Source organism: Triticum urartu, chromosome 2 (genome assembly GCF_003073215.2).
Source record: "Triticum urartu cultivar G1812 chromosome 2, Tu2.1, whole genome shotgun sequence".
Taxonomy (NCBI): domain Eukaryota; kingdom Viridiplantae; phylum Streptophyta; class Magnoliopsida; order Poales; family Poaceae; genus Triticum; species Triticum urartu.
The window spans coordinates 563,800,244-563,815,575 of NC_053023.1; the positions used below are offsets into that span (position 1 = coordinate 563,800,244).

Below are 15,332 nucleotides of genomic sequence, written 5' to 3' on the forward strand. Positions count from 1 at the left end.
GAAGGGTCCACGAAGAAGCAACCACCCACAAAGGGTCCACGAAGAAGCAACCTTGTCTATCCCACCATGGCCATCGCCCACACAGGACTTGCCTCACTAGCGGTAGATCTTCACTAAGTAGGCGATCTCCTTGCCCTTACAAACTCCTTGGTTCAACTCCACAATCTTGTCGGAGGCTCCCAAGTGACACCTAGCCAATCTAGGAGACACCACTCTCCAAGAAGTAACAAATGGTGTGTAGGTACCAAGAAGTAACAAATGGTGTGTAGGTAATGAACTCCTTGCTCTTGTGCTTCAAATGATAGTCTCCCCAACACTCAACTCTCTCTCATAGGATTTGGATTTGGTGGAAAGAAGATTTGAGTGGAAAGCAACCTGGAAAGGCTAGAGATCAAGATTCATATGGTAGGAATGGAATATCTTGATCTCAACACATGAGTAGGTGGTTCTCTCTCAGAACATATGAGTTGGAATGGTGTATGTGTTCTGATAGATCTCTCTTCGAATGAAGAGGAGGTGGAGGGATATATATAGCCTCCACACAAAATCCAACTGTTACACACAGTTTTCCAATCTCGGTGGGACCGAATCAACAAACTCGGTCGGACCGAAAATGTATACCTAGTGACCGTTAGAGATTTTCGGTGGGACTAACATGCAACTCGGTAGGACCGATATGGTTAGGGTTTGGGCATAACGTAATCTCGGTGAGACCGATTACACAAACTCGGTGAGACCGAATTTGGTAATTAGCTAACCAGAGAGTTGGTCAGGCAAACTCGGTGGGACCGATTTGCTCTTTCGGTGAGACCGAAAAGTTACAAAGGGGAAACACTGAATTTACATTGCAATCTCGGTGGGACCGATTCGCTCTTTCGGTGAGACCAAAAAGTTACAAAGGGGAAACAGAGAGTTTGCAATCCCATCTCGGTGAGACCGAGATCCCTATCGGTAGAACCGAATTGCTAGGGTTTGGCAGTGGCTTATGACAAGTGAAACTCGGTGGCGCCGGATAGGAAGAATCGGTAGGACCGAGTTTGGCTTAGGGTTTAGGTCATATGTGGATATGGGAAAGTAGTTGAGGGTTTTGGAGCATATCACTAAGCACATGAAGCAAGAGGCTCATTAAGCAACACCTCATCCCTCCTTGATAGTATTGGCTTTTCCTAAAGACTCAATGTGATCTTGGATCACTAAAATATAAAATGAAGAGTCTTGAGCTTTTGAGCTTGAGCCAATCCTTTGTCCTTAGCATTTTGAGGGTTCCACTTTCACATCCATGCCATGCCAATCATTGAGCTTTCCTGAAATAATCATCTTGGAATAGCATTAGCTCAATGAGCTATATGTTGCTATGAATTACCAAAACCACCTAGGGATAGTTGCACTTTCAGCTGGGATCTAACCAAGTACTACAGCAAACTAAACTAAAATAAAAACAAAAACAAAGACGCTCCAAGAACAACACATAACATATGAAGCAATAAAAATATAGTGTACTGAAACAGGACCTGATATTTTTGTTGATGAAGCAGGGGATGCCTTTTATCCCCAAGCTTTGACGCTTGTACTTCTTGAATATGTCTTGGGGTGACATGGGCATCCCCAAGCTTGAGCTTTTATCCATTCTTCATCTTATCTCATCATTCTTCTTTCCCTACACTTGAAAACTTCCTTCATACAAAACTTCACAAAATTCTCAATTAGCAGCATTAGTAAATCTAAATAAAGGATCACTTGGGTTCAGTTCCAACACAAATAAAAATCATACATAAAGCATATATACTGTAGATACTTCTTCCCGGGGCTCCTCGTTTCATTAGAGCTCGAAAGAAAAGGTAGAAAGGCTAGAGGCAAAATATGGCAGAAATCTGTCAAAACAGAACAACAGGTAAAGATCAATTTTTTAGACCACCTTCTGTTGCTCAAATCGAAAAGTGCAAAACTAATGAAAGTTAGACAAAAACCAGGGGCACATGATAATTGAATTTCGTAATTTTCTGACGTTCTGGCTGGGCACAGGAATTGTTTTCGTAACAGCACAGAATCTGTCTCGGGACAGCAACTCCCCAAAATTGTACCTTCTTCCATTAGAGGCTATCCTTGGCACAAAAACCAAACAAAAAGGATAAGGAGAGGTTGCTACAGAGGTAACAACTTCCAAGACTCAACAAAAAGAGAAAACCAACAGAAAATAAAGCATGGGTTATCTCCCAAGAAGTGCTTTTCTTTAACGCCTTTCAGCTAGGCGCAGAAAAAAAAAGAAGTGTAGTCAAGTGTTCCCAGGTGGAGGAGCATTAAGATCAATAGCAGAGGACTTTTCAACAATGCATTGTATTTTATCTTTAAAGGTTTCAGAATTCCCTCTCTCAACTCTCTAGGGTTGGCTACTTTCGTCAAAGGGGTTTTCAGGGACAATCCAATCAAAATTCTTTTCATAGGCTTCATGCAATGCTACAAGCTTACAAGGTATTGCTACCTTGACATCCTCTCTATTTTTGATTTTTTTCTATCTTTTCAAGGACACTAATAACATCTACACAAGAGCCTAGCATCTTATAACGATCAAAGACTTTTCTAGCTTCTAGAGCAACACCACCAAATTCATTAAGCAAAGTTTATCGGATGAAATCCTTCTTCTCGGCATCCTCAGTATTGTGAATGTTAAGAAACATTTGCTGCGTTATGGGATTAAGACTAGCAAATATAGCCTCCAATAAGTGAACTAAAGAAGCTGCAACAATCTCATAATTAGGAGCAAGGTCTACTATGGATTTGTCCTCAATGTCATCATGCTTACTAACATGATTGAAGAAATCTTCTATATTTTCTCTTCCAATTATAGAACCACTAACTATCGAAAGTTCTTTAAACATGAACTGAGGGAGCAACATGTTTAAAGAAAAAAAAGCAACTAAGCTACTACTAAAAAGGAAACTAATTTTTTTGTGTTTTTCTAAAATAGGCAAGCAAAACAAAACTAAAGAAACTAAGCAAGACAAAAACAAAATAAAGAGATTGGATGTGAAGGACTCCCCTTGCGGAAATAGTCTTCTTCCCCACGGTGCCAGAAAAGTCTAGCAGGTGATGACAAAGAAAAACTTCTGTGAGTGCCACTTTACTTCCCCGGCAACGGCGCCAGAAAAGTGCTTGATGTCCCCAGTGATGATGGTTGAGGATTTTTGGGAAACCCCAAGAGGAAGGTATGATGTAGGACAGCGGGCAAGTTTCCCTCAGTGATGAAACTAAGGTTATCAAACCAGTAGGAAGCAAATAATGGCACCAAGGTTGAAGTAGAGACCTGCACAACACAAACAAATTACTTTGCCCCTACTAGACAGTGAGGTTGTCAATCCCACTGGTCTTGCTGAAAACAAAGGATTAATTGTATCGAATGGAAAGAGTTTGTTTGTAGTAAAGAAAACAGGAAATAGTAAGAAGCAGGTTGTATAGCAATAATAAAGAGAAAGACCGGGGTCCACAGTTCACTAGAGGTGTCTCTCCACAAGACAATAAGGTGCTGGGTAAACAAATTACAGCTGGGCAATTGGCAATTGAGAAGGCTCACAAAGATGCAAATACTAGACAAGATGAATACTATGAGATTGATTGGGCATTACAACAAAGATCACAGACCGCCATCCAACTGCATCTGTGACTAAATAGTCCACTCACAGAGATATCATCCGAACAAACCATGAGTATTAAGATGCAAACAAGCCTACTAAGTAAGCTCTAACAATAGACTATTGCATTAAGTAAAGTGTGTAAAGTAGAAAGTAGAACCACCCCTATTTGGGCAGAGCACCATCTTGTTCTCCCTAGTGGCAACAGCACATCCACATCCTTAGTCGTTTCTGTCGCTCGAGCCCAGACATACTGGAGGCATGAACCCACTATCTAGCATAAATACTCCCTCTTGGAGTTGAAAGAAACTACTTGGCCAGAGAAACCACTAATAACGGAGAGCATGCAAGATCACAATAACACCAAAGAGATTCAAGATCTATCAAAGAGAAACTCAAGATCTATATTCAACTTGAACATTGTACTCAATAACTAGTCAGATCCCAGCAAACCAACACAAGGAACATTACATAAAGATGATCTTGATCATGTTAGGCAGCTCACAAGATTTCATACATGAAGCACAGTAATAAGATGATCTCAATCATGTTAGGCAACTCATGAGATTCATACAATGGAGAGAACAACCATCTAGCTACTGCCATGGACCCGTAGTCATATGGTGAACTACTCACACATCACTCCGGAGGCGGGCATGGTGATGAAGAAGGCCTCCGGTGACGATTTCCCCTCCGGCAGAGTGCCGGGAAGAGCTTCTGATCTCCCCGAGACGATGGCGACGGCTACGGACTTCTTTCTGGAACTTTTGCGCTATATCTAGGGTTTTTCCCTCGGGGTGAATAAATAGGCGAAAGGGCGGAGCCGGAGGTGGGCCAGGTTGGCCACTCCCCTCCCAGGCGCGGCCAGGGGGGTACCCGCGCCTGGGGTGGTGTGGGCCCACCAGGCCTCCCCCAGGTGTCCCCTTCTGGCTTCTGGAGTCTTCTGGTGTAAAACTTTGTAAAATAACTTCCTTTTCCAATTCCGAGAATATTTATTTTTTAGCTCTCCTGGAACCAAAAACAGTAGAAAACAGGAACTGGCACTTTGGTATCTTGTCAGTATGTTAGTGACAGGAAATCAAATAAAAACAACAAGAAGCACAAGTAAAGCATAGAGTAATTGGCAATAAACAAGCATGGAGCATCAAAAATTATAGATACGTTTGCAACGTATCACCATTCCATGAAGAGAAGGTTCAATAACCTCTTTGAGTTCTACCTTCCTATTATTCACTTCTTTTGAGAGAAATTCCTTCTCTAAAAATGATCCATTCCTAGCAACAAAATCCTTGCCCTCGGATTTTTGATAAAAGGTGTGCCCAATTGTTTCTTTAGGATACCCTATGAAGACACATTTTTTCGCTTTGGGTATGATTTTTTCAAATAGCAGTTTCTTGACATAAACATCGCATCCTCAAACTTTAAGAAATGACAGCTTATGTTTCTTGCCAAACCATAATTCATGCGGTGTCGTTTCAATGGATTTAGATGGTGCCCTATTTAAAGTGAATGCGGCTGTCTCTAGTGCATAACCCTAGAATGATAGTGGTAAATCGGTAAGAGACATCATTGATCGAACCATATCTAGTAAGGTACGATTTCGATGCTCGGATACACAATTTTGTTGTGGTGTCCCGGCAGGTGTGAGCTGTGGAACTATTCCACATTGTTTCATATGTGTGCCAAACTCGTAACTCAAATATTCTCCTCCACGATCAGATTGTAGAAATTTGATCCTTTTATTATGATGGTTTTCAACTTCACTCTAAAATTCTTTGAACTTTTCAAATGTTCCAGACTTATGTTTCATTAAGTAAATATAAACATATCTAGTTAAGTCATTTGTGAAGGTAACGAAGTAACGATATCCACCGCGCGCTATTACACTTATTGGACCGCATACATCAGTATGTATTATTTCCAACAAGTCTCTTGCCCGTTACATAGTACCAGAAAACGGGCTTGGGTCTCTATCCCTTGATGCCCATCTCCAATGAGTCTGCCAAGCATGCTTTCATCACCATCAAGCCATCTTATTCTACATGGCATCACCTCTTAGGACATCCCTCTTCATTTGTGGTTCAACAAATTCTTAGAAAAATAAAATAGCTTATACCCCAGAGATTACTCCATATGTTTGTGATTCTTGTCAGTTAGCTAAGAGTCATCAGTTACCATATCCAGTGTCTACTAGTAGGTCTACTGTTCATTTGGAACAGGTGTTATCTGATGTCTGGGGTCCTGCTCCTCTTTCTGCTGGGAAACATGCATACTATGTAAGCTTTATCAATGATTATAGTAAATTTTCTTGGATATATTTGCTCAAGAAGAGTTCTGATGTGTATCAAGCTGTTTTGAATTATCAGCAGTATGTTAAGCGCAAGTTTGATAGGAAAATTATTACTATGCAAACTGATTGGGGAGGTGAATATGAAAAACTTAATGCTTTCTTTCAAAAGGTTGGCATCTCTCATCATGTGTCTTGTCCTCATGCCCATCAACAAAATGGCTCTGCTGAAAGAAAGCATCGTCACATTGTTGAAGTAGGGCTTGCCTTGCTTGCAAATGCGTCCATGCCTCTCAAATATTGGGATGAAGCCTTCCTCACAGCCACCTTTCTCATAAATTTGCTTTCGAGCAAAGTCATTGATCTTGAAACTCATTGTGAATGTCTCCTTCATATTAAACCCAACTATGATGCTCTTAGAACTTTTGATTGTGCTTGTTGGCCCAATCTTCGTCCTTACAACACACGCAAGCTTGCCTTCCGTTCCACACGTTGTGTTTTCATGGGTTATAGTCCTCTTAATAAAGGGGTTAAATGTCTTGACATGTCCACAGGACGTGTGTACATATCTCGAGATGTTGTGTTTGATGAGAACATGTTCCCCTTTGCATCTCTAAATCTTAATGCTAGTCCTCTCCTTTGAAAAGAAATCCTGTTACTCCCCACATCCACACCAAATCTTTATGAAGGTGCACAAAATTCTAATGATCATATGCAATCTATTGTGCCTATTACTGATGCTCTACAGGTATATGACACTCCTGGTAAAAATTCGGGTGCAAACGGTGAAGAAAATAGTTCAGAACCTGAACTTGAAAATTCTGGGCAAAATGACGAAACTGGCAAAAATTCTGATGTTGAGGAACATTCTTATGCCTCCGATCCCGAGGAAAATTGCATGCAGGAAAAGGACAACGCATCGCTGTTGTCGCCTTCGAGTTCCGTGTCGACCTCTCCGCTGACGTCGCGTGGAAGCCCTATCGCGGCCCCGTCCCGCGGTCCCCTGCGCCCGCATGCAGACCACACACCCCCGGCCAGCCCTGCTGCGGACCCGTCCCGCGCTCCCCTCCACCTGCGTGCTGGCCACACGCCTTTGGCCAGCCAAGTCCCGCCATGTGGCGACGCTGCTGCGGCTCCGGGCGGGCACACGCTCCCGACCAGCCCCGTCTTGTCGTTGTCTGGCGGGTTGTCTGGCGGATCTTCCGTGGGGGGGCTCAAATGGAGAACACTCTGTTGCCAGTTCTGAAAATTTGGGCAGTGAAGGAAATGCAAATGAATCCGACGATAATTCTGACGATTCTGCACCACCTACTCCTGTGTGTATGGTTCAACAACCTCCTGGTGTTCGCGCCCGTCTTCGGAAAGGTATACGGCATCCTAAGAAATATACTGATGGCACTATTCGTTATGGTATGCTCTCTTCGACATGTGAACCTCTTACATTGACTGAGGCTCTCAATGATCCTAAATGGCATGATGCAATGAAAGAGGAATATAGTGCTTTGATTGAGAACAAGACTTGGCATCTTGTTCCTCCAAGCAGCAAAAAGAATATTATTAACTGTAAATGGGTCCATCGTGTCAAGAAACGAGCAGATGGTTCTATTGACAGATACAAAGCCAAACTAGTTGCAAAAGGGTTCAAGCAAATGTATGGCATTGATTATGAGGATACATTTAGTCCAGTGGTTAAAATTGCCACCATTAGAACTGTTTTAGCTCTATCTGTTTCTCGTGGTTGGAGTCTACGATAGCTAGATGTCAAGAACGTGTTTCTTCGTGGTGTTCTGGAGGAGGAGGTCTATATGAGACAACCACCAGGTTTTGAACATCCTCATGCTCCACATCATATTTGCAGGCTTGATAAAGCATTATATGGTTTGAAGCAAGCATCAAGAGCTTGGTTTTCTAGGCTCAGCTAAAGTTGCATGATCTTGGTTTTACATCTTCAAAGGCACATACTTCATTATTCCTCTTTCACAAGCTAGATGTGACTATGTTTGTGCTAGTCTATGTTGATGATAACATAGTTACAAGATCCTCAGATCAAGCCATTAATGCTCTAGTTTGTGACTTGAACAAAAAAATTGCCATCAAGGACTTGGGTGATTTGCACTATTTCCTTGGTATTGAGGTGAAGAAGGTACACAATGGTCTAATTCTGACTCAGGAAAAATATGCTTCAGACATACTTGCTGGCATGAGAAATTGCAAGGCAACTCCTACACCTCTGTCCTCTTTAGAACAGTTGTCTCTTTCAGCTGGTACACCTCTTGGAGCTGAAGATAGTACTCAGTATAGAAGTATGGTTAGAGCTTTGCAGTACCTGACCTTGACTCGGCAAGATTTGGCTTTCTCAGTGAACAAAGTTTGCCAGTATCTTCATGTTCCTACTACTGAACATTGGACAGTAGCCAAAAGAATTCTCAAATATGTCAAGGACACGTTGAAGCTTGGAATCTCTATTGTTCAATCTTCTTCTATGTTTCTCAGTGCATTCTCTGATTCTGACTGAGCAGGTTGTCTTGATGATAGACGTTCGACATGAGGTTTTTCTATCTTTGTTGGACCAAATTTGGTGTCTTGGAGTGCCAGGAAACAGGCAACAGTGTCTCGTTCTAGCACTGAAGCTGAGTACAAGTCACTTCCAATGCTACAGCTGAGTTAATTTGGGTTGAAGCTTTGCTCAAGGAACTTGGCATAAAACTGAAGGAAAAGCCAAGTCTTTTGTGTGACAATTTATGTGCTACCTATTTGTCTGCAAATCATGTGTTTCATGCTCGGACTAAACACATTGAGATTGATTTTCACTTTGTTAGAGAACGAGTTGCAAATAATCAGCTAGTCATCCAGTTTCTAAAGTTAGATAAGTTCAAGCGTAATCTCAACATGTTCCCGGGTTGAGATTAAGAAAGGATGTTAGACATAGTATCCTAGTAGCACTCTTGTGTCCGTGTATTGCTCAAACACGTACCACGTATGTAGCGATCTCGAGGACGAGTTGGTAACGTAGCGTTGCCTTGCCTCGAGCTGCTCTCCTCTCCTTTCCCATATACTAGATGACCCGTTGCGCCCATGGCGCAAAGGTCGAGCGCAAACCAAGTATTGGAAGAATGTGCATTGTAATATATAGATACAGAATGAAACATATGGAAATAAACGCATAAAAGCATTTTCAGTTGGCATACATTTGGATTTATTCGAGCTAATATTCTTGATAGAGCAAACAAAAATATATTTTTTTACATCAAGAATTTCAAAAAGCAGAGCTTGCATACCTGCAATGAGCAAAGCAATAGACAAAGGAATAATATTTTAAAGTATTGTTGCTGCCAAAGCACAGCTTACGATACTGCATGCAACAAGCAAGTGATAGTGATAGACAATTATGCAGAGGCCCTTGGATGTGCACTTGAAGGCAAAAACATATATTTCTTTCATCATAGCCTTTTCAAAAGCATACCACACAACAGTCTAAGCAGCAAATGACCGACAGTTAAACACATAGCATGATCTTAGGTGATTACATAAGATTCAGAAGGATGATAAACGTAGAAGTCTTGGTAGGCATACATATATTAATGCTAAATTATATAACAAGGGGCTCTTGCAACTTGCTTATATTGAGTAGACGATCATGCACAATCCCTTGAAAGTGCATTTGAAGGTGAAAACATATGCTTGACCTTTCTCCATGCTAGATGGATGGCGCGAAGGGCGATAGCATACAAGTTTTCAAGCCATGAAAGTAGGGCCCGCATGTCCCATGTTTACTCTTTTTCCCCGGCGACCGCACTTTCACTCCGAGGGGCGCAACCGGCTGCTAAATGTGGACACGACCGAAACAATAAGGACCGTCGCCGGCGAAAAATTATAGTTTAGTTGCATATAATTGTATGGATTTGATGATTTGCAAATGATGTATCTGGTCATGAATATATATATATATATATATATATATATATATATATATATATTTGTGCTGACTAATCACTATATATCCACGGACGAGCAGCGCGTCCACAGGCGGTTGGGGCCAGATTTTGATACTTGTGGCTGTATATGCTCTTATATTCTAAGAATAGTAGTTGGAATAAGTCACACAAAACAATACAGATCATACAAGTGCTACAAATTAGCACCAAGAATAAATTACAATTATGACACCGTGACAGAGAACCACACATTCTGGACACCTATACACACGCGTGGCGCATATAGCAGAGTCACCACGTGGTTGACTGTTGGTCTTGGTTTCATCGACCAGTTCATTGGATTTGTTCCCCTCTCCCCACTGTACTCGTAATGGAGAGAAAGCACGGCTCCATCTTCACGGCAGCTCACTCTGCAGCTTGATGGCGGAGCGGCTCTCGCTGCAGCTCGGAGGCGCTGCGGCTACATATGCATCTCGGTGGCCCGGCAGATTGGAGGCACAACGGCTCGCCGGCTCCATGTGCATCTCGGCGGACTAGCAGCTCGGAGCTGCGGAAGCGGGTATGTCGCCGCCGTTGCTCGTATCGGCTAGCCAAATCCTCGCAGTTGCTGCTGTTGCTCCCCGTCGAAGGTGGCGTCTATTTTGGCTGTGCTGGCACTCCCTGAAGCTGATGACTTTCGACTGCAAGCGAGGCTCCAGCAAAACCACGGTGGCCGTCGTTGCCCCTCAGGTAAAAACTAACCTCCTTCATTGTTTGATGAATCTATAGAATTTTTTGTGATTCAATTCCACTGTAGCACGAGGGGCACCATAATCTGCTCTTTTGCCAAGATTAGTGGAACGGCAAAGTACATCTTCATTTTCTGAAAAATAGAACAAAAAACAGAACAAGATGCAGGGAGTGAGCACTCGTAGAAGTAAACTCCAAAAGGAGAAAATCATGGTCTCGTCATTTACAATAGGCCCAGTTGGAAAATGGCCTGTCAGGCCGTCGACGTTGCTGACGTGGTGCACCGGCCAACATTATCGGTGAACTGTTGTCGGAGTTGAACTTGTTCATGGACAGTGATGGAAAGCGTCCCTAAGGCCTGAACGAACTAAGCATAATCGGAGAACAAATAAGCATTTTAACATAAGGGTATCACATAATTAGTTACAAAATCTGAATTCAAAAACTATGCTAGATCTGCAGTTTTTTTCATGCATCATCTGAGTTAACTATACTTTATGCGCAGCAGCAGCCTGAAGCCAAAAGAATGCAAAACTGTACAAACTAAGGTAAAAACATGTCCAGATCCTAATAGCTTTGAAACTCTGAGTCCTAATAGAACAGTTCAAATAGTTAATAGTCAGAAGAGGCTAATTAAGGTACTTGTATAAGGTACTTAACTGGGCATACATAATATTTAGGATCAAAGAATTTAGATAAGATGCCAAGGGTTTGTCATTCTATAAATGGAACTCACCTGAACACTAAAGCCATGGTTGTCATTGCATAGCTCTAGATTAAATAATAAGGGCCATACCAAAAGATTTATGCATTAGTGCATGAATGAAGAGAAAATAAAATGACTCTATAATGTCCCATGCTATATGAACACCAAATCAGGGCAACAGAAGATCACCCATACAAAAAATGGAACTATGTGAGTATAAATTTTCAGGAAAACAATAGTATGATGAGATGCATTGTGCAGTAAGGATTATAAGCTCATGTATGTACATTTGAACAAATAGATGATTAAGAAAGGGGAACATGCAACAAAAAAAGATTTCAAAAAGTAGTAGTAATTTTACCTCTGTAACAGAGGAAGTACAAAAATGTATTGGTTGGCATTTCCTCCGGTTGGCGAATTGCCTGGGATAAAAAAGCAGTAGCTATAATGATGGTGTTACTTTCTTGTGCAAGCACCAAAACTTCGCCAAAAAGTAAAATATACCGGGAGCATTACCTTTATTTTCCCTATAATCCTTGCCCTTGCTTCTAGATTATATGATGGCGGTGCAAGCTAGCCAACATCTTCAGATTAGTCCATCCAAAAAGCACCCCAAAGGTAACAGTTGGATTGATTGTATCATTCCTGAAACACCATTTCAGAAATTCAGTTGGTGCTTAATAGTAAATAGAAGTGCAGGACATGCTTATCACGCTTACTTAGGACTCATAGGCCTTATCCAATCCCTCTCCAAAGCAAATCATCTTCGATGTGAAATAGGCAAGAGGTAGGCAAAAATGCTATATACCAAAGAGTATACGTCAATCTAAACTGAAGTACTGCTCACAAGGAACAGAGTATGATAACATGTCGTTGCTCACTCTAAAAATAAACTAAGTGTTGTTGGAAAGGAGGGGGGGCTATTTTATTTATACAGTTTAGTTTAGTGATTTAGTACAAATAAGAACATGTCCAAACTTGATAGGCACGACAATCTCAAATCTATGGGGTCAGTTTGGTTAGATCAGGATGAGCAGAAACGAAATGCACCATATACATTTTCAGTTTAATCAACAGATGTGCTATTCTCTGAATATGAACATCACACGGCCAATTTCTAATAGTACCCTACTTTTTTCTGTATGGCTCCTGTGATTTTTGAGTGCAAACCGATGAGATTAGCTTAACTAAATTATCTTAGAATCCCATAGAGACTACAGCAGCAGCAAGAAAGCATTATGGTTTTTCCCTAAAAAAATAAAGCATCATGGTTAAACTTATGCAGTTACCAACGCCTGTTTTATTTAAACAGAAGAAACTTAAATTAACTACAGTCTCTCACAATGCCATTAATTAGAGACTACAACAGCGGCAAGAAAGCATCACGGTTTATGTTTTGCAACTACCAAAATGTGAGCTCGTGCGAACAAAAGATAGTAAATTATTCAGCCTAGGATCATGGTTCAGTATACAATGCGTAACTTCATATGTTTTTAAAGTTCAACTTTGCATAACGTTGCTTTTCTTACGACATTGCATAGTATACCCTGCCAAAAAAACATTGTATAGTGTCTTTTAAAACAAAGGAGGAATATTGTGCGATGAAAAAACACTCCGTGGGTACTTATATCTAACAAATGGCATATTGTTACATAGTATGAAATTTTTCTAAGTCGTTACAAATACTATTGAACTTTGGTTCAAAAAACAGATACTAGTATTAAACCACTAGCTCGGGAGAAAAGATCCACATGGACTCAAAGTATTCAATGTCCCTCCATGTCTTGCTCATAGTTTGTGACTTCATGTTGTATTTCTCCCCCGTGTCGATAAAATGAATAGCATCTTGGTCCGCCTCATCACAAGTTGAAACAGACTTGCAAAAGAATCTGCTGATGAAAAGCGTTTGGCTGCCTAGCCCACCAACAATCGGCACCCAGCAGTGGACACCTTTGCAGGCATCCGCCTCATAAACCTCTACCTTGAGAGTGAAGCTGATATTATAGGAGGGCACTCGAACTTGTCGTATCACCATTAATAGTTTTCCACATGACTCGACTAAGTACCAGTGGTCCCTAACTTCATCCTCATCATCCGACCAAGGAGTAACGCCTTCAAGAATCATGTCATCGCCGGTTTTCTTCCGGCGTTGCTCTATGGTGTCCTCTTTGCTCTGTTCCTCATTATTGGCGACCTCATCTATATTTCCCGTATCATTGTTTGCGGAGTCAAAATTTCCATTATCATCACTCCACACTTTGAATCAATAATTTCCCGGTGGGTGCCTGATGAGGCGCTCGATAGTTGTGATGGTGGGTACGCCTTTGTTGTCGAAATCTATACCAAAAGAGACAAGATCCTCGGCGTGAGTGATTCCATATAGCTTGTCTCCAAGAAATGCAGTGTCGACGATGTAGATGAAGGGAGCACTTTGTGGCTTAGGCAACCACACACCTTTCCCTGGCCGGATCAAGATGATAGGATAATTCCAATTATTGGTCATGACGACTATGATGTCTTAAGGGGTCGTCCGCATACGCAGTTTGTGGACCCCGAAAAGCTCAGAAGCATGGCCGATCACAGCGTCAAGCTCTGGGAGCGGCACAATCGTGTTGGTGAAGGGATCATGCAAGAAGTAGCTATGCATCTTCTTCCTGACATCCGTGCGGTCGAGGAGGAGCCAACTATCAGCCGAGGCTACGCATCTCGCGTTCCTGGGCAAGGAGGGGATGCGCGCGGGCGAGGTGCCGGCGGCGTCCGAAGGTGTGAGGAACAAGCCATCGGACATGACAATCCAGGGGATCTGACTTGGAGCCGGAACGTGCCGGCTCATAGCCAAGTGCCACGAACGACACACGGCGCGGAAGCGAGCGCGATCGGCAGAGGCCGAGTGCCGGGCACGACGCGCCGCTTCGAAGCCATCGGAGAAGTGGAGGAGCCGGCGTAGTCCAAACCACGCCGTGGAGACGAGGCCACGCCGATCAGTGGAGGAAACGAGGCCGTCGATGATGAGGTGTAGCACGTCCTCGGGAATCTCAGACAACGGCGACGCCATTGATTGATTGATGCAAGCTCTCTGGATCTCTCTGGATCGCATGAAGCGTGATAGTCGGTGCCCCGTAGTCCTGCTCTGGTAGTTTGTTCCGATCGTATGCATATATATTGACCATGGCGCCGCCGCCGCTGCTCCTCCGGCCTCCCCGCTCCTTCCGTCGCACTCCTGGTGAGCAGGCCAACCTCCCCAGCCCCTCCTCCCTCTCAACCGCGTCCTGAAACATCACCGCGCCGTGCGCCGCCTCAGATGGTTGTCACCGGCGTCGTTCCGGCGACTCAGAAGTAGCAGCGCCGCCCTAGCTAGGTTCGGCACGAGCCCGTGCTTCACTTCGCGCGTCCTCTGGTGGTCTGCTCCCCCGTTGCTGGCGTCGGTCAACGGCCGGTCGCCGGGGATGACCTGGCCTGGCGGGTCCTCCGCCCGACCGTTGACCCGGGCCGCGTGGCCTGTTTGCGTGGTACACTGACCCGAACCTAGGCACCACTACTACGGGTACCCTAGCGGTTGCCCCCGTTCTTTTAATTTCCAGAAATTCTAGATTTTGTTTTAGTCTTGTAAATTCCATAACTTTTATTCTGTACTCCACTGCCTCACATCCATGTCAATAGAAGGCACTTTGCAGAAGGTATATTTTTAAATTGCCTCTAATAGTTATTTTAGAAGGCACTTTTTAAAATTATGCCTTTTATCGTGCCTCTAATTAAAGGCAGTTTTAAAAAATGCCACAAAATGTATATTATTGGAGGCATTTTCAATAGTGCCTCATATAGTCTATATTCAAAGGCACTTTAAATCAGTGCCACAAATTATCATTGTAGGCAGTTTTTAAAAGTGCCTCCAAATATATACTATTAGAGGCATTTTCAATAGTGGCTCCTATAGTCTAGATTTAAAGGCACTTTAAACCAATGCACTCCAATAAAATACATTTTGTACACCTGCCACGACGCGTCGTACCACGTGCTCCCGGCAGCGGGGGAATCGAACACTGGACGTG

The 15,332-nt window shown here is 42.8% G+C and overlaps 1 protein-coding gene across 1 annotated transcript; it reads right to left on the reverse strand.

Moving 5' to 3' along the window:
* Window positions 1-12,192: 12,192 nt before the first annotated feature.
* LOC125538784 lies at window positions 12,193-14,552 on the reverse strand. The gene has a single exon (XM_048702071.1). The coding sequence runs from the start codon at window positions 14,438-14,440 to the stop codon at window positions 13,802-13,804; it is 639 nt and encodes a 212-aa protein (XP_048558028.1). The 5' UTR covers window positions 14,441-14,552; the 3' UTR covers window positions 12,193-13,801.
* Window positions 14,553-15,332: the final 780 nt, after the last annotated feature.